At 42.9% G+C, this 23,606-nt stretch overlaps 2 protein-coding genes across 2 annotated transcripts in view; both read left to right on the plus strand.

Moving 5' to 3' along the window:
* Positions 1 to 21,833, plus strand: part of hoxb3a (homeobox B3a) — a 51,565-nt gene extending 29,732 nt beyond the window's left edge. The window contains exons 3-5 of the mRNA XM_053337835.1: positions 5,549 to 6,282; positions 10,629 to 11,500; positions 21,782 to 21,833. Coding sequence (XP_053193810.1) covers positions 5,670 to 6,282; positions 10,629 to 11,497 — 1,482 coding nt within the window. The 5' untranslated portion in view covers positions 5,549 to 5,669 and the 3' untranslated portion in view covers positions 11,498 to 11,500; positions 21,782 to 21,833. The remainder of the gene's footprint in view (positions 1 to 5,548; positions 6,283 to 10,628; positions 11,501 to 21,781) is intronic.
* hoxb2a (homeobox B2a) lies at positions 19,632 to 23,312 on the plus strand. The gene is made up of 2 exons (XM_053337836.1): positions 19,632 to 20,119; positions 21,789 to 23,312. Exons 1-2 carry the CDS (start codon positions 19,632 to 19,634, stop codon positions 22,621 to 22,623), a joined length of 1,323 nt encoding a protein of 440 aa, XP_053193811.1. The 3' UTR covers positions 22,624 to 23,312.
* The last annotated feature ends 294 nt before the right edge of the window (positions 23,313 to 23,606 follow it).

A 23,606-nucleotide genomic window follows, 5' to 3' on the forward strand; every position in this document is an offset into this window, starting at 1 on the left:
CATATAATCTACTTATCCTCAATTAGCTCCATTCAGTTCAAACAGTGACCTATTTAACATGTTTAACAAATGCTTCTGGCTCTTTAATATAGTTTCAACTTTATTTACATGTCCAATAACAGCTTTAACATGAATACCTGTATAGCTATTGAGAAGATATTGCTATTTAAACCTTAATATTGTTGAGAAATATACATTAAAGACATTATGAAAAACATAAGCTAAGAGCTAAATGATACAACTCTTTATTTGAGCTGTTTTAGTTTGTCTCAAACTGTTTTATGTCCATACAGTGTTAATATTAATGTTTTCAGATGAATGAGACAATGCAACACTATAAAAGCCCCTGTTATTATTATATTAGCTTATATTAGCCTATTTCATATTCTACTTCTATGTTAGATTGTAGGCCTATGGAAATATGCAAATTGGTTTATGTTAGAAATGTTAATGTAATGGTAATGTTAGTGCCTGTTATTTTCATTGACATAGCTCCTGATAGATAAATAACATACTAATTTAAACTATGGCAAAAGTTAGCAAGCAAAACGAGCTAACCCCTGACTGTAAAATTAAACTATGGCTTATATGCTAATGCTAATTGTTTCAGGCTAATAGCCTATATCTGTTATTCATATCCAGTTAAAATATTGAATAAAGTCCAACCTGACCTAAAACAATATCAAAGGCAACAAGTATCACTGTAGCCTATATAGCTAATAAGATGTATGTGGCCTAGTTCTCTAGCTATAGAACATAAAAGAGAAGAGAAGAGACAGAATACTTGAGGGAAAATAAAAGTTCCACAAATTCAGTCTGAAAAAAATGATGTTCTATGAGGCTGTAGCTATAAAAGTCATGCCAAAGTTCACTGTGTTCAGACAGTCAGTTCCAGGCTATATGGTAACATAACTGTCTAACAAAAAGTCTTTATTCAGTAGTCATGGTGACTGTAGTAAAGTAGCTGTAAGCTCGTTTGTAACTGCTTCTGTGTTTGACTGCCAGCCGCTGACATTAGCATAATTAGTGAGTGACGCTGAGCTGTTTGATGGAAGAATCAACGCGTCCACGAGTCAAGCCCCGTTATTTCCTCCGTTACCGTGAACGCTGCTGATACCCAACACGGCTTGTGGTCAACAACATGATGAGGATATGCAGTAGACTTCCACCTCTACTACTACTATTACTACTACTGTAGGCTCTTACTATAGCTGCTGCTGGCCGTGTGGAACAACCGTTGTAGGCTAGCTTTCTATACACCGAAGCGAGGCGGGAGCACCAACCCAAGACAGAGACGAAGACGCTGGGGAGAGAGAAGCAGGAGACCCGGGGACACGGAGAGAGAGGGATGGAATAAGGATAAGCAACAACCCAAACATGCAATGGGGTGACATTTTGTGGCGGAGCTGTTTCAGAGGCTGTCTCACTGATTGACGGTGGTTACTGTGTGTGAGCGACAGAGGCTTAAAAAAGAAAGAAATTTGAGGCCATTGTTATCAGGCAGCAGCGGTGCAGGCAGCGCTGGTGCTGGGGCGGAGGTGGAGGGCGGGTGGCGGGTTGTGGGGGGGTGGGGTGGGGGGGGCGCGAGCAGGCAAGCAGGCAAGCTCCCGGTAAGCTCGTTCAGCTGGTGCGCTAGCTAGCCTACTAATCCCGTGCGTTAATTCGAGCCCCCCACCGATGTTGTTTTGAGTCCGCCCGGCTCTCTCATCCACCGGCCGTTCATGCCACACGGTGTCCGGTTCCTGCCTGGTGTGCCGCCGCTGCCGCTGCCGCCTCCGCCGCAGCCGCTGGCTCCAGGAGGTGGTGTTGTGGTGGTGTATGTTGTTGTGGTGGTGGTGGTGGTGGTGGTCGCGAGCAGCCGTGCTAGTCTCGAGAGCAGCACCGGAGGAGCAGCGGGAAGAGAGGAAACGGGAGAGGAAAAAGGAGCGGATTCGTTCTTTCTTTCATTATTTATTATTATTATTGTTATTGATTCCACCCGGTGAGCGTGCGTGTGAGGACTCATCTGTGATGCGGTGTTGCTGGGTCCGTGCCGGACTGGACCGGGACCACCGGTGCTAAGGAAAGGTAAGGAGCATCACCGGCAGGCCAGCCGGTAATACACGAGCTCAAACAACAAACCACAAATACAGAGTGTGTTTTGTCGCTGTGCAGTGGCTGGCCCAGTGATTTATGGCCCGTATGACTTCAATCCCGGTTCAAGAAGAGTTCACAATGCTTTAAGCTGCTGTAGCTGTACCCGCCGCAAGAACCCCCCCCCCCCCCCTTTCTTCTTCTCCTTCTTCTTTTGGCCTTCCATCTCTGTCCCTTTCTTTCTTTCTTTCTTTTTTTCTCTTCTTCTAATTTCTTCTCCCATGCCTATTTCTCACTTCTAGCCATTTATTTACTATGCAATGGCCGAGCATGTGTGTGTTATGGATGCTCTACTTCTTCTCCCTGGCGCGTGTATACGCTCTCTCTTCCCTACGGGGGCCCGTTTCATTAGACTATTCACTCCCATCTAACACTTTTAATTCTTCCTAAAATGTTTAGATGTGATAGTTCTATTCACACATCACTGGCTGCTGATTTCAGTCCACATTGAGGCAATGAACATAGCGACAATAGCTCAGATCAGGCCAGTCCTTTATTGTTTCTGGGCTCGGCTCCATGTAATTGGCCCCTCTCTCTCCCTCTCTCTCTCTCTCTCCCTCTCTGTGTCTGTTAATGGGATATAAGGAATACGTGGATTGTCCAAGTTAATGCATTCTCTCTGTGTCTCTCTGCCCGCATAGCTCTTCATGGCAGGCGCCATTTGTAATTTTATATCCCAGGATAAAACACAGACACTGGACACCAAGGCCGAGCTCTCCCTCACTTACTCTCTCTCTCTCTCTCTCTCTCTCTCTCTCTCCCTCTCTCTCTCTCTCTCTCTCTCTCTCTCTCTCTCTCTCTCTCTCTGTTGTTTTTGTTTGGGTGGCTGTTTCTCTGTCAGTATAAGTGGATTATTCAGAGAGGCGTCTAGTAAAGTTGGTGATTGTATTAAGCTGTAGCCCTACAAGCCAGGGGCAGAGACATTACGTGTCCCGTTTAATGGCGAAACAGCGATATGATTTAATAACATATTCCTCCTACACTCACTGCCCCGGCCTCTCTCTCTCTCTCTCTCTCTCTCTCTCTCTCTCTCTCTCTCTCTCTCTCTCTCTCTCTCTCTCTCTCTCTCACTATTCCTCTGAGTAAATAATTAGGATTCCAGCTTGTCTACCAGAAAGATAAATGGGTGACATGTGTGACGTGCTGAGAGCAGGAGAGGGGCTGGATTGTCTAAAAGAAAGAAATAAGAATAAGAATTACAATATATCTCTCTTTTGTATTTTTCTATTTATTTATTTATTGTTTCACTACATATTTTTTCAACCCATCACAAAAAACATAAGTTGTCATTAATTTGTCGTTGCTTTTTATTTTATTTTTATCTCATATGAAACACATTCCTTTTGTTATGATTTGCATTCTCTGCTTTTTTTTGTTGTTGTTGTCTTTTTTTACGAGATGCGTTAACCGTATTTATTTATTGTGTTTGGTTTTTTTTTATTGAGCTTGTAGCGTGTGGCTATACATTTATTAGTAAATCTATAAATTAAAAAAAAATGATCTGGCCCAATTATTGTAGGCTACTGGCGTTTAAAATGTTGATGCGCCGTGTAGCCTTTAAAAGGCCACGCTTCATTGTTTTTTTCTGTATTTTAGGCCTTATATCTGACAACGTCATTCTGTCATATTATCTTAATTTGACGCCACAATGAAGTCCGTCGAAAGCTTTCATTTTAGATCACTATTAAAGAGAATAGTTGGCTTAACATGTGTTGGGTTAGGGTTATACATGGTAGTTAGCTGTGTAGCTCCAGCACACAGGCCCACAACAAAGCCGCTTCTCCTCCTCTTCTCCCTGTTAAACATGTTATCTCTAGAGGAGGGATGAATGCCAGGTGCTCTCTCGCGCCTGACAACCCGGCCTCTCGCGACCACAGGCCCACCCCAGCGGTGTGCGCGTGATAGGGTGTCTATGGGGGCTCACACAGCTGTTTTTTTTTTCTTCGTCTCTTTTTCCCTTAAGGGGCCATGATAGAGCACTCTGGCCATCCGACCCTAATGGATCACTGACTCGTGAAGCTTCTTCCGGGCTTTCTTTTTTTCTATCTTTCTTTCTTCCTATCTATCTATCTATCTATCTATCTATCTATCTATCTATCTATCTATCTATCTATCTATCTATCTATCTATTTATTTTATTTATTTAAACCCAAGTCCAAGTGTCTCTTCCCCGCTCCCCCTTCCCAATTTATCTCCCTAAATCAAATCCGTTATCTTTGAACCAAACAGAAGCGTCAAAAAAATCATTAAGGCACTAAAACGTCCCCGATTTCTCCTAAAAAAAAATCCTTCAATTATGTTTTAAGTAATGGCCCATTTTCGTGTTCACGTTCCTCAACCTAGAAAATTTCATCTGCAGCTCATTCTGCCAGTCAGATCACATTATTCTTCGTTTTTCATTCGTTTCTTCATTCATAATAATAATGATAATAATAACACGCATCATTCCTATAAATATTCTGTGTCGTGTAAAATCTACAGGAATGCATGAAACGCGTGTTTTTCGAACCTACAGCAGCGATAGCTTCCGGAGATAGAGTGAGTGAGAGAGGATGAGTGAGGTAACAGCAGAGCGGACCTGAATCCACTAAATCATATGAGGAAGGCAGCAGTCTGACAGAAATAGGCTAGCTACATCAGTCTCAGAGGGAGAAAAAAAATACACACAGGCCAATTCAGTGCCGCCATTACACAACAAAACGTCACGTTCAGCTTGAATAACGGCAGACATGGTGAGGTAGTGCTTTATTACCAAAACACACTATATATATATATATATATGAGAAAGAAAGAAAACATGGACTTATATTATAGGAAAAAATATGATGTATAGGCATGTTTAAAATAATAATTAAGCAAAAAGTGATTATATTTTATTTTCAAAATAAAATAAAAAGCATTTTCATCATCATTGGACTTATTGAGAAGTGTGTATAATTACACAATAATAACAAGTGATAATTAAACAACTATTAATGCTGTTAATAATACATAGCATACTATTACTACTAATAATAATAATGCTAATAACAACAACAACAATAATAATACAATGTTAATTAGAATAATAATAATTGTTGTATATTATGTGAATGAATATAAATAACGTTTCTATACATATGTGTATAATAATATGGAATGAGTGTCTTCATTTGTAGTGTATGTGTGTGTGTGTACAGGGAGAGGGAGCACAGTTTGCCCTCCTTGTGCCCCCTCCACCAGAGCATCTGCAGGCTGTGCAGTGGGCTCAGAAGGGAGGGGGGAGGGTAAGGGAGGGAGGGAAGGAGGGAGGGGGGTGAGTGAGTGAGGAAAGAAAGAAAAGCAGTGGTTTCTATTCATGTCATGGCGCCTTTCATCGGAAGAAGATGGATTTATCTCTCTCATTTCTTTATTCTGTCTCTCCCTAACCTTTTAGGTCAGATTGCAGGGGACCGTTGGAGAGACACCGTCACGTGACCCCCGGTACCAAATGGTCTTCCGGCAGCGGCTCTCAGCAAGGACCGGAGCACAAGAAGACGTCGCCACTTCTCTCAGAAATGCAGAAGACAACATACTACGACAACTCCTCGACGCTTTTCGGTGGCTACTCGTCCTACCAGGTGCAGGGGGCGGCAGCGGCAGCAGCGGCGGCCGCCAACGGCTTTGGGGGCTACGATGCCCCTGTCCCAGTGTCCCACCACCAGCCGGCCTTCCAGTCGGCGACCCATCTGGACGTGGATTCGTACCAGCGCTCCGCTTGCTCTTTACAGTCGTTGGGCAGTAACAGCAGCCACCAGCAGCAGCAGCAGCAGCAGCAGCAGCAGCAGCAGCTAGCCAAAACCAAGGAGCTGAATGGCAGCTGCATGAGGCCCAGCTTGCCGCCTGAGCACCACCCAGGCTCCCAAGTTTCCCCACCACTGCCCCCCAACCCCAGCAACGGTAATACCGGGGCTCAGCAGCCGGGGGGCAGTGCTGGAGCCTCCTCGGTTACCAAATCAGGCCCCAATAAGTCGTCTAATTCCTCCTCCTCTACATCGTCCTCCACATCATCCTCCTCCTCCTCACTGCCCCCCAACCCGACCTTGGCCAAGCACATCTTTCCATGGATGAAAGAGTCTCGGCAGGCGACCAAGCAGAAAAACTGTTCACCCAGCAACAACTCTGGCAACGGTGTGTTAGATTACACCTGTCTCTGTCTCTCTGTCTGTCTTTGCTTCCACCCCCCCACACACACACACACAGCACAGCAGCCATAACAGCTTACCATACTTCCCTTCCTACTCCCTCTCTCTCTCATTACTCCTTTCCTCAGCTCCCTCCGTCTCTCTCCGTTCCTTTCTTTTTCCTCCTTCATTTTCCTTCCTCATCAGTGTCTTTGTTCCTATTTTCCAACCCTTCTCCTTCTCCATCAGCACATCCCTCTTTCCTCACCTCTCTTATCAACATCCTCTTTCCAACCCCAGATCCCCAGAGGATTTAAAAGGCGTTCTTGGACTATAATGGCAAAACACGTTTCCACAGTTATCAGTTCAGACAGCTAGTCAAGCTGGTAAATATTTAGCTCTTTAGCTGGTGAGTCTAGCCTTGTCCACGGTCATTTTAAGCATCTATTGTTACTGTTAAATTAGCCAATGAGGCTGATGAGTGGCTTTTTAGCATTAAAGAGAAACCTTAAAGCAAAATCAGGTCTTATTTATATTGTTAGACATACAAGCAGTCAAAAGTAAAAGAGGTCAAAAGTCAGAGACATAGCAAATATACAACAAACAAATAGCTCTCCAAACCTAGAAGAGCGCTCCAGCAAATAAGTTAAAAACAGAAAACATATGCATATTTTTTCACAACAAAGAAAATCTATAGTTTGTAGAAAAGGTAAAGTTTGTGGATTTTTGGACTCAACTCAACAAATTAAGACCCTGAAGAAAAGCTATAATACATATTTTTTTCATTTCAAGTGTTAGATGAAACCATAGCACTGCTTTACATGAGCTGAAATCAAACTTAGTTTAGATTAGTTTAGCTCAGTCTAAAGTTCAAAAATACACTTACTAACACATTTAAAGCCAATGAACACTAAACTAATTAACACACTGGTTCTTTTTTTATTCAGTCTGCACACATAATGAAATGTGGAAGCTTACAAAGTGCGGCACTCAAGTAGTCACATGCTTGGCGAACAACAGTTGCTTCCTGGAGTCTCGTCATCACAATGAGTTCTCCAGGTTTGGCACCATCATGCCTGTACAGAGACCTGCATACTGACTGTATCTGACAACTCCCACTATGGCTGAAGACAAAGCACAGAAGCGTTAGGCGGAAAATAGTTGCAACACATGAAACCATCTGAAAATGTACATAAAAATAAGCTTTTAAAAGAAGTGTTAGCAGAAGAGAAAGGTAGAAGAGAGAGAGATATTGTTGGTGTTCAGTGTGGAATCAGTGTCGCATTTTAAGTTGAACATGAAAAAGACAGCATGGCATTTTGTCCTAAAGCTGGTGTGAGCAGTCAGAGTTCATTACAGTAACACTACAGTCAGAACCAGCTGCCATAAACCTCCAGCTCATTTGCTTCCTTTTCCTTGCTCTCCACCTTCTGGTTATTATTTGTCTTCCCATTACTCTCCTTCCTTACTCTCTCTGGCGTCTTCCTCTCTTTTTGTACCTCCTTGGAAAACCACTGCAAGAAGGAAGATATGAACAGGATAAATTTTAACGTCACGTACAATAACAGATGAACAGATTTGAAGAGAGAAAGGGAGAATAACAAGCCATTTGAAATGAAATGGGGGGCATTAGCAAATGAAAAAAATAATACAACAGGATGATAAATCTGAATATCATCAGCATGTCTGATAACAGGCAAACAAAACAGTCACGGAGACAGACAGATCTGTTATTTGAATTGGTAGTTATCAATATTCATATTTTTAAAATGCTCTCATTTGACTGAACAGAGAGTTGAGGACGGATTAGAACGCTTATTGATGAGAATTTGAAACAATCATCGAGAGAACGTGTGCCCCGCAAGACAGATGATGTTCCCGCTGTTGATCTCTCTCGTCTTTCTGTTTCTGTCTCCATCCACAGAAATAAACACTACAGTCGACTGTTTATACAGTTGAGAGAGAGCTAGAATTATGGAGAGATAGGATCACACTGCTCGCTTTGAAGTGCGCTGCATCAGCTATTATTAAAGTGAACACATCGCAGGCATGGACATGGGCGCATACCAGCAAATTCATAACAATGGCGCGTTCAGTATACTGGCACAGAGAGAGATGGAAGAGGTAGCATAGTTTAGAACTAATATTAACATGAAGATGGGAAAAAAACACAAGGCCAGTGTTAGCAATGTTTCATTAATGTTAGCCAACCAACCATCATGTACATTTACGTTAGCAAGCCAGCTGTCATGTACATTTATGTTAACAAACCAACCGTCATGTACATTTATGTTAACAAACCAAACATCATGTACATTTATGTTAACAAACCAACCATCATGTACATTTACGTTAGCAAGCCAGCTGTCATGCACATTTATGTTAGCAAACCAACAGTTATGTACATTTACCTTAGCAAGCCAGCTGTCATGCACATTTACGTTAGCAAACCAACAGTTATGTACACATACGTTAGCAAACCAGCTCTCATGTACATACAACTTTTGGACACGTGGAATTTAAAGAATTGGGTTCAAATGAGGCGCAAATAACACTTTGGACATTTAGGCTCATCCATGTTTCATCTTTTCACACCAGTCAAGACCATTCTGGAAAGATGAAAGGAAAACAGCGCCAGTATTAAAAACTCAACATATGCTGAGCTCAGAATGTGGTAACATCGCTAATTATTACCAAAATATCCACCACACACTGACTTCAAGAGGGATTATTACTAACATTACTGCTTAGTTTTCTCTATATGACGCGGTTTAATTGTCAGCTTGTGTACAACTGTCTGATTATGTCACAACATGTGTGTTCTCACCTGTTGGATGTATTTGTTCCATGGTCTTAGCATGTAATTTGATGGGTACAATGCCATCACACCCAGTAGATCAGATAGGCAAAAGCTACAGGTATAAACTTGGTGGTAAACTGTTTTCATTTCCTAAATTATGGATTGTAAAACATATATTGCAACATTGTTCTTGTTAGGGGAAAACGTGTATTGGTGAAAGAAGCCTTGGAATCAGTGTCTCTTCTTAGCACCCAAGCTGTTGGCAAACCAGCATTCTTGGGAGTGTGTTTGTCTAAACAGAAAGATGACTGATAAAGCAGTGATGATAGTTGATAGATTCAAGGTTGACCAGCCTTCATCGCCTGCAAAAAAATTATGGGAATCACCATTTTGGGCAGTGCACTTTGTTTCTGACCTGACCTTAATAGTAAGACCTATCATTATTATTCATTATCATCATTATTATTATCAAGCAGCTGAAGCTCGTCAGAGGGTTTGGTAATGAGTTAATTATTAGAATCAGGTGTGTTAGAATGGGGAAAGACCTAAAACATACAGGGCAGTAGCTCTCCAGGAGCAGGGTTGGAAACCACTGATCTAGAGTTTTCACTTTGAAACATATTGTCTTGTAAAGCAGTGGTGGTTTAGAGGTTTAATAGGTTCTAAAAACAAAATGATTAGCTTCCTGTTAAGAGCAACGTGTCATTGCCATTTTCAAAAGGTATATTTAGGGTACTCGAATCACTGGCACTAATTAAGAGTGACTTACATTAAGCCAGTAGGTGGTTTCCACAGGTGCCCAAAGCCCAAGGGTCATGAAATTCACTCAACCCAAACAACACTGGAATCAAATTAAGTCAAATCAAATCAAGTAGGAAAATATGATAATCCAAGCCGCAGATATAACCCTGCATCATCCTCATCAAGGAAAACACGTGTGGTCAGACTCGGAGCAAGTCTCTAAATGCCTTCAGGCCTCATAGGAATCAGTAATATTATCACGCAAATGTGATGAGGACTAGCTTGACTTTTCTTGTGTGCAGGTCCAGCTAAACCCAGCTCCTGCTTATAGTCCTTCTGCTGCAGCTGCTATTGCTGCAGGGCATTTGTCTTTCCAGCCAAGATGCAATTTAGCCGCCCTCGGCCAGTACCAGGGCTTCCGACTCTTAATAACTGCCACTGTTATGAAGTGTTGACAACTAATATCAAGGGATAATTTGGCCTGCACAGACCCCCCTCTGCTTTATTAAGAACCTGAATGCTTTCAATTTTCCTCAAGCATGCAGGCTCTACCTTACTGGCGCTCTCAATTTTCATTTCATCATCTTTTTACCTGTCTCTCACTATCTCCATCTTCTTCTTAATGCTTTCCATCCTTTCCTTCTTTTATTTGTACGAGAGTCCAATTTTCTAGGGTTTGTGCCCAAGGCTTGTGTTTGTTTTCCTATTTTTTTCCTGTATCCTCTTCATTTTTCTCCATTTGTCTTTAACTATTTCATATTTTTTTTCAATTTAGCTTTCTTTGTTTCATTTTTTTCTTCCTCTCTCCTCAGCGTCAGGAGGAGCTGAGAGCGGGAGCAGCGGGGAGAAGAGTCCCACCGGCGGATCTTCGGCATCATCCAAACGAGCTCGTACGGCGTACACCAGCGGCCAACTGGTCGAGCTGGAGAAGGAGTTCCACTTCAACCGGTACCTGTGCCGGCCGCGGCGCGTGGAGATGGCCAACCTGCTCAACCTGTCAGAACGACAGATCAAGATCTGGTTCCAGAACCGACGCATGAAGTACAAGAAGGACCAGAAGTCCAAGGGCCTGAGTTCCAGTTCTGGAGGGCCATCACCGACCGGCTCCCCTCCCCTGCCGATGCAGTCCTCCGCAAGCTTCCTCAACTCAATGCACCCCATGGTAGGGGGAGGGGGTGGAGGATCGGGCTACGACGCCCCATCTCCACCATCCTTCGGCAAACCTCACCAGGGAGTGTCTTACTCCATGTCCACTGCCTACTCCAATGTTCCTATGAAGGGCTGCCCCCCCCAGCAGAAGTATGGCGCTCCAGACCCGGACTACGGTGACCCCCATCCCCACCACAGCCTAGTACAGGCCAACAGTGCCGGGTATGGAACACCCACCAACATGCAGGCCAGTCCAGTCTACGTTGGGGGTGGCAGCTATGTGGAACCCATGCCTGGCTCCGGGCCCTCCATGTACGGCCTAAACCACCTCGGCCCCACGCCGACCCATCACCAAACCATGGACTACAATGGCGCAGGGCCCATGTCAGCCGCCAACCAGCACCACGTGGGCGGAGGTGGCCCCCAGGGTCCCTGCGACCCGCCCACACACCCGACGTACACAGAGCTGTCGGCGCACCACACCTCGACTCAGGGCAGAATCCAGGAAGCACCCAAACTCACTCACCTGTAGCAGGTTTGGAACAAAAAAAAACGACAACGTAGGAAAATAGTGAAGACGACACAGAACAAGTAACATGACGCGACTCACTAACAGACTAACTAACACGTGGGGACTCTACTGCTGCAACGGGACGGCATGAGAGACTGAACGAGACTCTACAGGAGCGATCCAGTGGTTTGTCCCGCACTCTGTAACCACAAAGGGGAGCGATCAGTGTTTTGGTGTTCGCCAGCCGTGCTATTTCCACTGTTCTCATCAGTCGCTTCATAAAATCTGATTAGAGCCAGAGCTTTCACCCTTTTTCACCCTTTTTTAAGCTCATAAAAGAACAGTTTTGTAAAAGTAATGAAATCAGTTGCCAAAAATTACTTTAGAATTTTTTGACTGGGACCAAAGTTGCTATCTTCCTCTCTACTATTAAAACCTCACATTTTATAGTGTACTCTTTAGTAAAATGAGGACATAAAACCCTTTGTAGTGCTTGCGGCACCATAGTTTAGTTAGTATTCATTAGGCTGATAATTTACTGAGCACTTAATGAAAATGAAAATAACCTTAATATTGTATTCTAGTGTTAGAGGGTGAATGACCTTAAAACATCTCAACTCTTTCGTATGTCTAATTATCTACTAGTTACAGAAGCTGACCTCTGTACATTTTTAAAGCATTTCTTAGCTTTTCCTAACAATTTTTGTGTGGGGCGGAGCAAATCACAGCAGTAGTTCTGCTAGCATGTAGTAAAAAAAAAAGTATAATGAGCTATATAGAGCTAGTATGTGTTTAAAATTCTACTATGATAATAAAATCTCCCCCCTAAGACACACATATACAAACAGCTCTCCCGCCTGGTAAATGAAATAGTTGAGATTTTAATGGGCAGTTAACGAGGTGGTTAGATTTATGACGATGAGCTCTCTCCCCCTCCAGGCAACACATGTTGTTGTCAGCCAAGCTGAGCTATGTGGAGGGCTCTCGCTCTCCATCAACCAGAGAGAGAGAGAGAGAGGGAGGGGAAATATATGGCTTGAGCTGGCAGCACTCGTCTTCCTCCATTCTCGCCCTCCACCCCCCCTCGTTCCACGAAGCGCATAAAAACCACTGGATCGTCTTCCTCTCCCCGTCTCTTTTTGACCTCCTGCCGTACCCGTCTATGTCTGTCCAGACTGAATCACTACTAACCCACCGTCTCCTGTCTGTGGCAGCAGCACATGGCTTCTGAAGGAGGCAAAACATTTTTCTACAATCCCCCCTCTCCCCACAACACCCACCCTCCCCACCCACCCACCCAAACCCCCTCACACATACACACATACACATCTGTCACCACACATGCACTCACCACTCCCATCACTCTTAACAGGGTTTTAAGAAAAAGCTGCGAGCTCAATGGCTAAACTAGCTCCCATAGACTTACACTCACATCTGTGCTAAGCTACATTAGCTAATCACAACTTCACACACACACACACACACACACACACACACACAGACACACACACATACACACATACACACAGCCAGGTTACGCCAGCTGCTGACATCTTCAAACAAACATGGAAGGAGGACACGGAAGAGAAATTTTTAATGTTCTTATTTTAGCACATCATCGACACAGGGTAAATAAGAGTGGAGAACACTATTTATTTATGTTTGGGTAAGTCATTATTACCCTTCTCTCTCTCTCTCTCTCTCTCTCTCTCTCTCACTCTCTCTCTCTCCCTCCCTCTTTCTCTCTCTTTCTCTCTTTCTCTCTATCTTTGGAAGGGTTCACTTACATTAGCGGACACCAATGCGTAGCTACAAGTCCACATTTTATATTGTTTTTGTTTTGTTTTGTTCTCACATATCTTGACTTTTAACGTGGATACAGGGTATATATTTGAACAAAAATGCATGTCCCGGAAATCTGAGCTGATGTGTATCACACATTTTTAAAACAACTGGGTTTATTTGTCGGAATCATTCGGTGAGGTCAGTTTGGGGCAATACACACACACACATACACACTAAAAAAAAAACCCTCACAGACTGTTGAGTGTGTTGACCCGCGCTGCCCTCACCGATGTTCTGCCAATAAACCCGTCGTACAGTTTTTAAAAGTGCAGATTTACACAAATGCTTTTCACATCTGGGCATCATTGTTGCACTTAGAGTTTACATTTTGATGGTTAAAGGAAAAAAAAAAGAAAAAAAAAGAAATAATAATAATAAAATCTTATTTTGAAGACGGAAGACCCTCCAATCAAAGCGTCTTTCGCCAATGTGTGTTCAAGTGAACATTCATATATAAATATTTATTTGTTATAGCCCGTTTAAAAAAAAGACTTTCTGTTTTGTATTATTATTATTTATCCTTCATGTATTTATATCGAGAAAAAATACTGTACTTTTTTAGTATTTACCTGTTACGAAAGAAAAAAAAAACAACGTTGTGTTTCTTCTTGTCCATTGTACTGAAGTTACATTTTTTTAGTTCTTGTATTTTAGAAGAAAATAAGTAGTTTTTATGTTCCTATAATGACCCTTGTACATAAATGTCTTGACTTGTACAGGGAAAAAGGCAAGGACGGGGATTGGTAACCTATCCGTGCATAGTCGGAAAATTTAGACAAACTATTAGCTGGAAAAAAAGAACAAGTCTTTTTTGGAGAAAAAAACAACTTATTTCTTTGTCCTTTGTAGCTCCTTTTTCTTTCATTGTTGAGAGAGTTGTCTGTCGAACAATTCTTTAATAAAATGTTATGTTATTCAGAGCTATCGTCACTTTTTTAAGATTCTCCAGGGGGGTTGAGAAGTTGAAGTTTGTGTTTTTTTTGTAAATAATTATTAAAATGTCATCATCCCCGAAAACCCCACAGAAACCCCCTGTCTGAAAAGACAATAGAGCGTTCTCTGAGGGTTCTCTGAGGGTTTGTGGCGTTGCGTAAAGGTGGCACATGAACTTTGACGGCAGACTTGAACAGTAAATCTTTGGAGAATCAAACCAGATGAAACATTTTCCAAAAGCTGTATAGAAACACTCCTGTAAGTGAGAAACAAACAAACAAACAAACAAAAAAACCCACATCCCACTCATTCAACACCCCCGTCCTCATCTGGCGCCCTTTGTGTCGGCCTCCTCTCTGCTGCCAGCTGTGGCAAAAAAAATCACTGAGTATGAAAATATGCAAATAATGGCACACCACAAACATCTCTAGTGGGCCATACCAGCAGTGAAGGATGGATTACCCTTCAAAATAAAATCCTGCAACTCACATTATTTACCTAAATCCTTTCAAACTACCAATAACTGTTTAATTCTTAAGTAATCTTGAGGGGGGTGGGCTGTGTTTAGTCTGCTGTTGGTTGAAGAACAAAATGTTTAGTGTAACTTTAAAAACAGCAGCTCTCTGAAGGGTTTTTTTTGTGTGGAGGGAACCAGTTCAGAGACGAGTATTAAATATCAGGTCAGTGCTTCGGGCGAAAGCAGCAGCATCACTGTCACAAAAGGTTTCGCAATGATTAAACGTGAAGCCGACAGCCACGTGTTACATGTCAGAAATCGAAACATCTTTAACCTTTTCGTCGGATTGGGAGTTCTTTTATAGTTTACAAGCTACATAAAAAAAGGTGGCTGCTTGGCAAAGTGCCTGCTAGACTATTTTGATGTTGGCTGATGTTCATTGGCTGTACCAGCTACCAGAGCCAGAGATCTGCCAATGCTAATAATGCCAAATACTACTCTGCACCCCTAGCCAAGGTTTAAGGTCACAGGCACGACCTGTTCCTGATATTTTAGTGTCCGGTGTTAATTCTACCCTCACTGTACCGTGTCGGATAGACGTGATAGGTCAGCTGTGATATCTGCCACTGATGCTGGAGAACACATTTAAAGGTGCAGTGTGTAGAATTTAGTGACATCTAGTGGCAGAAATGTGATACAGCATTCATAAGTAGGTTTTAATTAGTGTGTGATCATTTCAAACTAAGAAACACTTTAAAATGAGACCTTTTTATTTACATATAGGGAGCAGGTCTGCCATGTTGGACAACCATGTTTCTACGGTAGCCCAAAACGGACAAATCAAACAATAGCTCTAGAGAGGGTCTTTCATGTTTTTTGTGTGTTTTTGTGGCAACCATACATGCTTGGAAGGGGAGGCGGATCTGCAACTTAATTCCCAGATGCCACTAAATCTTACGCACTACTCCTTTAAGTTCTCCACACAAAAAAGATAGACTTTAGGAACATGAATGCAGGCCCATTTAAAATAATTTTGATGATAAGGTTGCTGAGTATTTGGAGCAGAAAAGGGGCAGGAAAGGAAATTTGGGTTTAATCCCTTCAGACAGCTTAAGTGTCACCTCTAGAATTTGAGCCCAAAATCTGAATGTTTCACAATAAAAGCCTCTGAATAGACACTTTATTGCAAGATGTGAAAGTGATATTCTGGAGGCAAGTCTATGGAACAACAGTTTGACTGATAATGTTAAAACCTAATAATATTTTAACCTTAAAAAATGTAATAAAAGAACAAAACATCTGAAAGGTTGAGGCAGATGCTGGTTGAGTTGAGATGATTTCATTATGTATTTACTGATACCAATTTATCTTTCCAAACTACTAAAAAAGAGGACTCAGAGCATTTTGACTTTTTATTATAACTTTCTGACTCTTTGAATAAGGGACTCTAACAGTTGGCTGGATTGTGTCTTTTTTTCCCACTTTTATGAAAATGAGAATTTTCATTCTTGGGGAGCAAAACGGTTCCACTTTTTTCAGTGGAGGCTGTAAAGATAAACCATCTGTAATCCAAAGTGTTGCTGCTGAACTCAAAATACAGAACTTTAAGATGAAGGTTGTAGTTTAGAGAATGCAGTTGAACGTGTTCTCTGTTGATATGTTGCTCTCTCTCTCTCTCTCTCTCTCTCTCTCTCTCTCTCTCTCTCTCTCTCTCTCTCTCTCCTGTCCTCTCTCTCTTTTTATACACAAAAGCACATAGTGATCCTCCTGGTAAACTGTGTGTCCTGTGTTGATGTTTAAAACTAAAAAAAGCCCTGAGGCTTGCGCCATGGCCTAATCACGTGGTCTCTACCTCCCCTACCCACCCCACCTCTCTCTCTCTCTCTCTCTCTCTCTCTCTCTCTCTCTCTCTCTCTCTCTCTCTCTCTCTCTCTGAGAAGAGCAGAGCAGCATAAAACTTGGGACATAAATCAGCCTCCCATAAATAATGGCCGTACTTCCCTTTACATCTCCGTTGGACTAACAGACAATAAAAACACCAATAAGCAGGGATTGGATCTAATTTATTGCCTCATAAAAACAGACGGAGAGCTCGGCTTCAGCCACTGAGGCACAGCTGAAAACAGTAGAGCTACTGTAGAGCACACTCACAGCAGGTACATATAGACTGCTCTGCAAACTGAGATTTAATACGACTGAAAAATCTGTTACACAAGTTATGGAACCAGAAGTCCAGTAGCTATCAATTTATCCTACTTCTATAATCATTTAAATCATATTCATATGTTATACTACTACTACTACTACTACTACTGATGTTATTATTGATAAAATAATAATAGTAGCATAATTATAATTATTATTATTATAACACCATTACGGGAAATGTATTTTACATTTTACTGATTTTACCGGAAAAAGCCAATGATACCACCACAATAAAAATCTCATTTAGCAATATATTATCATATCAATAATTATTCCATTTAGATAAAATAGAATAAAAAAGTAGTTGCTATAGAATGCAAAGGGTAATCATTTACTCTGCAATTAACAACAATACCAAAACTAAAAAAAAATACTACAAAATAAAATAAAATAGAAATCCACAGCTGGTAAATCCACGTTTGGTTTGACGTGATAAAAACGGCTTCTTCTCTCCATCAAAAACTCACAATAAACTCCTTACAAATATACAATATATATATTTATATATATAAATATATATATTGTCTACATCGTGAAAATTAGATAAAAAAGGAAAAGTGTAGTGAGAGTTGCTGGAGCTCAGTTAGTAGTTTGTGTCCGCTGTGTTTCGGTTTGATTTGAGTGTGTGTGTGTGTGTGTGTGTGTGTGTGTGTGTCTATAGTCTCGGCCTACTCACTGCCTGCGCTTTCTGCAGTGTTTCAAAGGCCCTCACTCCCACACACATTTTTGTTTTTCTGCCTCTTTTTTAAAGCTAGGGGCGAAGCCAAATGCCATGGGAAAGAAAGGGAGCCGGGGTGAGACGTAAATAACTTCTACCCATTTGTTCCTGCGTGGTAGCTGAGTCCTTTTGATTTTTTTATAGATAGAATATTCCCTAATGGCATATTTTTGCGTATATTCTGTGCGTAAAAGCTGCGTAAAAACTATAAAACACACGGATTTCAGTTACTAAAAGGGGAGAGAGAGATAGAGTTAAATGGGAGGTTTTCTGGTTATTTAGGGAGAGAGAGGGGCTGCTGTCAGGCTCTTTGCAGAGAGAGAAAGATTGATCACCCGCACTTCTTTTTTTCCACTCGGGGCTCCTCGGGCCCTCCCCAAAATATCCTCTGCTAAACTCCAGAGTTCCTGATCTCTCTCTCTCTCTCTCTCTCTCTCTCTCTCTCTCTCTCTCTCTCTCTCTCTCTCTCTCCCTAAAAAAAAACAACCTCCATGTGAGTCCTGGTGAGTCTGAAGGCCACTCAACACACTCTCACTTACTATTAGCATCCATATTATTGCTGCTGTATTATTATTTTTTACTATTAGGTGGAACAGGAACAAGGAGGCCAGCGCGCGCTCTCTCTCCCCTCCTTCCCCAGTTTGTAAGAAGCGACCTCGCTGTGAACTCTCTCTTTCTCTCACTCCGTAAACACACCGAACGTTTTTAACACTCACCCATCACACTGGAGGGAGAGCGGGAGAGAAAGAGAGAGACAGAGAGAGAGAGAGAGAGGGATGAGAGAGAACCGTGGTGGCTTGCAAGAAGAATTTTGGAGCTTGTGTGCAGAGACTATTTTAGGGTGAGATTATATTTAGACAAACGTTAAGTCTCTCTCTCTATCTCTCTCTCTCTCTCTCTCTCTCTCTCTCTCTCTCTCTCTCTCTCTCACACACACACACACACTCACTCTCTTTCTCTCTCTTGCACACAAACACACACACAAGCTCTACAACTATTAAAAAGTCCCATATAATCATATCAACGAGGACTATTAAATACAAAAGAAAATGTCAAACTTACACACCAACAGGCTTCCTTCAATCTCTGCCTCTCACTGTTAAATCTATGTTTCTGTCTCTGCTCTCTTATGAGTCAATCTGCTTCATCTTCACTACTGCTGAGTAGAAATCTTCATCATCCTCTCCTCCTGAGCTGCCGCGCCATCTAAAACACTCTCCAAGTTTTTTTTTTTGTTTGTTTTTTTTTGTGTGTGACTTTGGGGTTTTTTTCAGCCTCTGTCACACTTTATAAGATTAATGAGCTGTGTGTTGCGTGTAAACATGATTTTTCCCTCCCTAGTATGTAAAGGAGCCATATTGTAAACGGTGCTGGCCAGCTCCGTTCTCCTCATGTTAACCGTCATTACATCACCCAGAGGAGCTAAAACATGTCTTAAAGATGCTCTATTGTTTGTGCGTAACACCGGTGATGCTCCAACCCGCCGCCCACACTGCGCACATGGCGACCGGCCGCCTTCAGGTTCCCCCCCTCCTCACAGAATGTACCCCCCGTTAGGACAAAACAATAGCAGCTATCCTGCGATACAGCCCCACTTTACCACAGCATTTGGTGGAAAAATAATAATGCTGCTTCCCACAGCCATCGCCGCCGCCAGGCCCGGACCCCCGATTGGCTGCTGTGGGTCACATGACCAGGAATTGGCTGCAATTTCGCCCCATAGTTCTTCAGTTTAGCCTACCCAGGTCCCCATACGCTAGTAATATCACCAATATACACAATTATTATATAGCCACCGCATTTACGCCATTGCGGTCGGGAGCCTACACGCTCGTGCGTTTTTTTTCATTTGGTTTTGTTTTTTTAAGAAGCCATATTGTGTTGTGTGCGGGTGCGTGCGTGCGCGTGTGTATGTGTTTTGTTTTTTTTATTTTGGGGAAGGGATTGTTCGGGGGTCTCGCCGTTTGAGGGTGAAACCGGTTTTTGAGGGAGCTATGAATTTTGAATTTGAGAGGGAGATCGGTTTTATAAACAGCCAGCCGTCCCTAGCAGAGTGTCTGACGTCCTTCCCCGCCGTCCTGGAGTCATTTCAAACTTCATCAATCAAGGAGTCGACAGTAATTCCGCCTCCCTTCGAGCACACCATCCCCAGCCTCAGCCCCTGCACAGCCAGCCAGCCGAGACCGGCTGCTAGGAGCCAGCAGAACCGGAGGACCTCCGCCACTAATGGCCTCCAGACGCACCACCGAGCCGCCCAGCAGTCCTGCCCGCCTGGCCAGGCCCCTGCCCCGGCCAAGGCCACCTCGGCAGGTCCGCTGGCACACGAGTTCCCCTGGATGAAGGAGAAGAAGTCATCCAAGAAGTGCCCTAAACCTGGGAGCAGCTCCAGCGGTGGAGGACCCATCATCCCCCCCGCCTCGTCCTCCCCTTCGCCGACCGCCTCCGGGTACGCTTCGGCGGGCATCGAGTCACCCACAGGTCGGTATGCTGGGATGCGGGAGCCAGAATGTTAATGTGTGTGTGTGTTTGTGTGTGTGTGTGTGTGTGTGTGTGTGTGTGTGTGTGTGTGTGTGTGTGTGTTGGGACTGTGAGGGATGTGCAGCATGTTCTTTAATTTTCTGTTTGCATCTTCATTTCATTTCCACCACAGTTAGAACCTTCCATTCATTACACACAGCGTAGATTTGGTTAGATGTCATTGTCTTTTCCATCCTCAGTGTGTGTGTGTGTGTGTGTGTGTGTGTGTGTGTGTGTGTGTGTGTGTCTATTGTGCAGTGCTGTGATGCTGTGTCAACAGGGAAGCCATATCTAGACCACTGCATTATGCTGCAGTGCATTGCACACTCTCTCATCATGTTTTAAATATGCACACATCATCTCTGTCAATCTGTGGATCAATAAGTAGAATTCAGTTTAAACTCAACGCAGATCAGCTTCCTGTTAATCCTGCAACATCTAAAGTTAACATTTCTTAAATGCATTCTGTGTATATAGAATTATTCATCGTTCATAAAGTCGCACAGTCTTTCTTTATCCATTCTGCAGATGTTTGCTGCTGCAGCTTGTATCATTTTATTTTTTGGGTGTCTGTGATTTCATAGCAGCAGCAGCAGCAGCAGCAGCAGCATCGCCCTGGTATTATATATTCATAACACAACTGGAGATGGTAGCCATATTGGATGGTGCTAGGATATAATGGCGAGGCAAAACGACCGGACAAAATATGGTGGAGGGGTGGGGGTTGGGGGTTGGGGGCTCCATGCACACAGGATACAAACTGCACACATTCTTAATTTCTGGGTCCTCACTGTATTTTTCTTTTTTTTCTTCTTCTTATTTTTGGGAGTGTGGGGGGGAGGGGGGGGGTCCTTCATTAGAGCCAATGCATTTTTTTAAATTCCACCCTTTTATTTTTCTCCTTTCTACACACATTAAAAAAATCACATTCCCATTCATTTTAAATAGGAACTTGTTGTTTTCTTGTCTCCCCTTTCTCGCCCAATTTCCTGCCTTTTCTGATCTCATTCTCGTTACAGTTATTCTAAGCTTTTAGTTCTGTTTTTGACAGATTCAGCCACATTCGTTTCACATCGACATCCCCACATTTCCCTGAGCATTTCCCCCCTATCCCGTGATTTATTTATTTTCCTCTCTTTGCATTTCTGTGATCACACGCTGCAGCTTCTCACAGCAGGCGCGCTGCACTGCAGGCTTTTTACAGGAGAGAACACTTTTTACATTATGATCATCTGTCTTTATCTGCGCTTTGCTTAGGCTTTCTTCTTCTTTTTTTTTACCAGCACCAAATTGGTTCGCTTTTACAGTTATGGCTTTGGCTGCTACTGTAATTGGGATGAGTATTTTTATGAGACTTTTTGCATTTTATTGCTGTTTTATGACAGAGGAGCTGAAGGGATTTCTGCTCGCTGCTGAAACAGCTTATTTTGGGAATCCGGCACGCAATAAAATTGTACACATTTTACAAGCGTCTCTTGAACTAGATTAGAATTTGAAGTTTAAATGAATTGTACAATTAAAATAATAAAAAATGAGGATAACTTAAAAAGATTTTGCACAATAATTCGTCCTAATAATTGCTATGTGTGTGTGTCTGCTTTCTTTATGTCTCTGTGTGTCCCTGTAGATCCCAGCCAGGCGGGTTTGGATAGTGGAGGAGCCGGGTCCCGCCGGCTGCGAACCGCCTACACCAACACGCAGCTGCTGGAGCTGGAGAAGGAGTTTCACTTCAACAAGTACCTATGCCGACCCAGGAGGGTGGAGATCGCCGCCCTTTTGGATCTGACGGAGCGGCAGGTTAAAGTTTGGTTCCAGAACCGGCGGATGAAACATAAGCGCCAGACGCACCACCGGGACGGAGGCGGAGGCCACGAATCCAGCGACCCGGGCGGGTTTGAACCCCTGGAAGGCGCCGATGCCTCTTCTCCGTACTCAAGCCAGCCGCTGGAAGCATCAGGCACTGGGGAAGTTACATCTGAGGGAGAGCCGGGGAGCAGCAATCCATCTTCGGCCTCTGCTTCCACCTCCCACACTAATGACAGCGGGGACAATGCACAGCCCACGCCGGAGGAGGGCGGCCGTTTGAGCTGTCCTGAACGCCCACAGCTGCCAAGGGCATCTGGCTGCTCTGACTCTGCTTCGACCCACCACTCCCCGCCGGCGTTCACCGCCACAAACTCCGCTGACAACCCGGGTCTGATGCAGCTGAGCGAGGCAGCAGCGTCCGACCCGGCGTACTCTGAGCAGCGGGATTCCTCCATCACCTCCTCCTCATGTGTTCCTCCTTCAGCTGCTGCCGCCTCTTCATCCTCATCTTCGCTTCCAGACCTGGCCTTCTTTGCCGGGGACGCCTGCCTGTCACCCAGCCTGCAGAGCTCCTTGGATAGCCCGGTGGATTTCTCCGAGGAGGACTTCGATCTGTTCACAAGCACACTGTGCACCATAGACCTGCAGCACCTCAACTTCTGAGGTTCAGCTCAAATGTTCAGAGACAAACTAAAAAAGAATAGCTAAAAGAAAAGCCGCATGAAGGAGGGATGGACGGGGCTGTGTGGAGGAACAATCGGAGCGGAGGAGACGCACTCAGCGAGGACTCTGTTTTAAAAGCAGAAAAGCTTCTCGGCAACATTCCTGAAACATTTCTCAATGGAAAAAATGTTCATTTTTAAATATATTTTTTCGTCTTCTTGCTGTTTTTTTTTTTATTTTGCGACTATAAGGTAGTTTAAGATGATTAAAATAATGCAGTTTTTATTTTTAAATTCCAACGAAGATAATTTTTTTTGTTTTTGTTTTTTTCAACGATCAAAACATTGCGGATTTTTTCTCTTCCCTTGTCCAAATTTCAGGTATTTATTACCTTTCTTGTTTTGTTTTTGTTTTAAAAAAATTCATTCTTAAAATGATTAATCGTTATCAGTATGTGTGGATTTGTTTCCTATATCGTCCATTCTGGTGCAGCTTCATGGATCCTTAATAACTTCTCAGGAACTGTTCACGGAGTCTATAGGTGCAGATCGCTGGAGCGCTTTTAGAGAAAATCTGAAGAATGAAATTCATTCTCTCTCTTTGAACGAGGCGAGACGAGAGAGAAGCCCTGCTGATGATCCGAGTTTTAGACCCTAGTTTATTTATTGAGATTCTTTAATAGTGAAAATCCAAATTATTTATTGTACATATATTTTCATAGTGGAATAATAATAATAATAAAAAAAACACACAAACATGTTATGTTGCCAATGTCGTTTTGTTTTTTACAGGATGAATGAATTACGGGAAATGCTGGATAGGCCTATAATTATAAGACATATGCAATATTTATCTTATATACCAAATATAATTTTAGGCCTATTTATAATGAATATATAAAAACAGTGAGCTTTCAACGGCCTATTAGAAGACATAATGCCATGTTATAATTATTTCATTATTTGCCTGCTTTTACCAGTAAT

Source organism: Scomber japonicus, chromosome 18, assembly GCF_027409825.1.
Source record: "Scomber japonicus isolate fScoJap1 chromosome 18, fScoJap1.pri, whole genome shotgun sequence".
Classification (NCBI taxonomy): domain Eukaryota; kingdom Metazoa; phylum Chordata; class Actinopteri; order Scombriformes; family Scombridae; genus Scomber; species Scomber japonicus.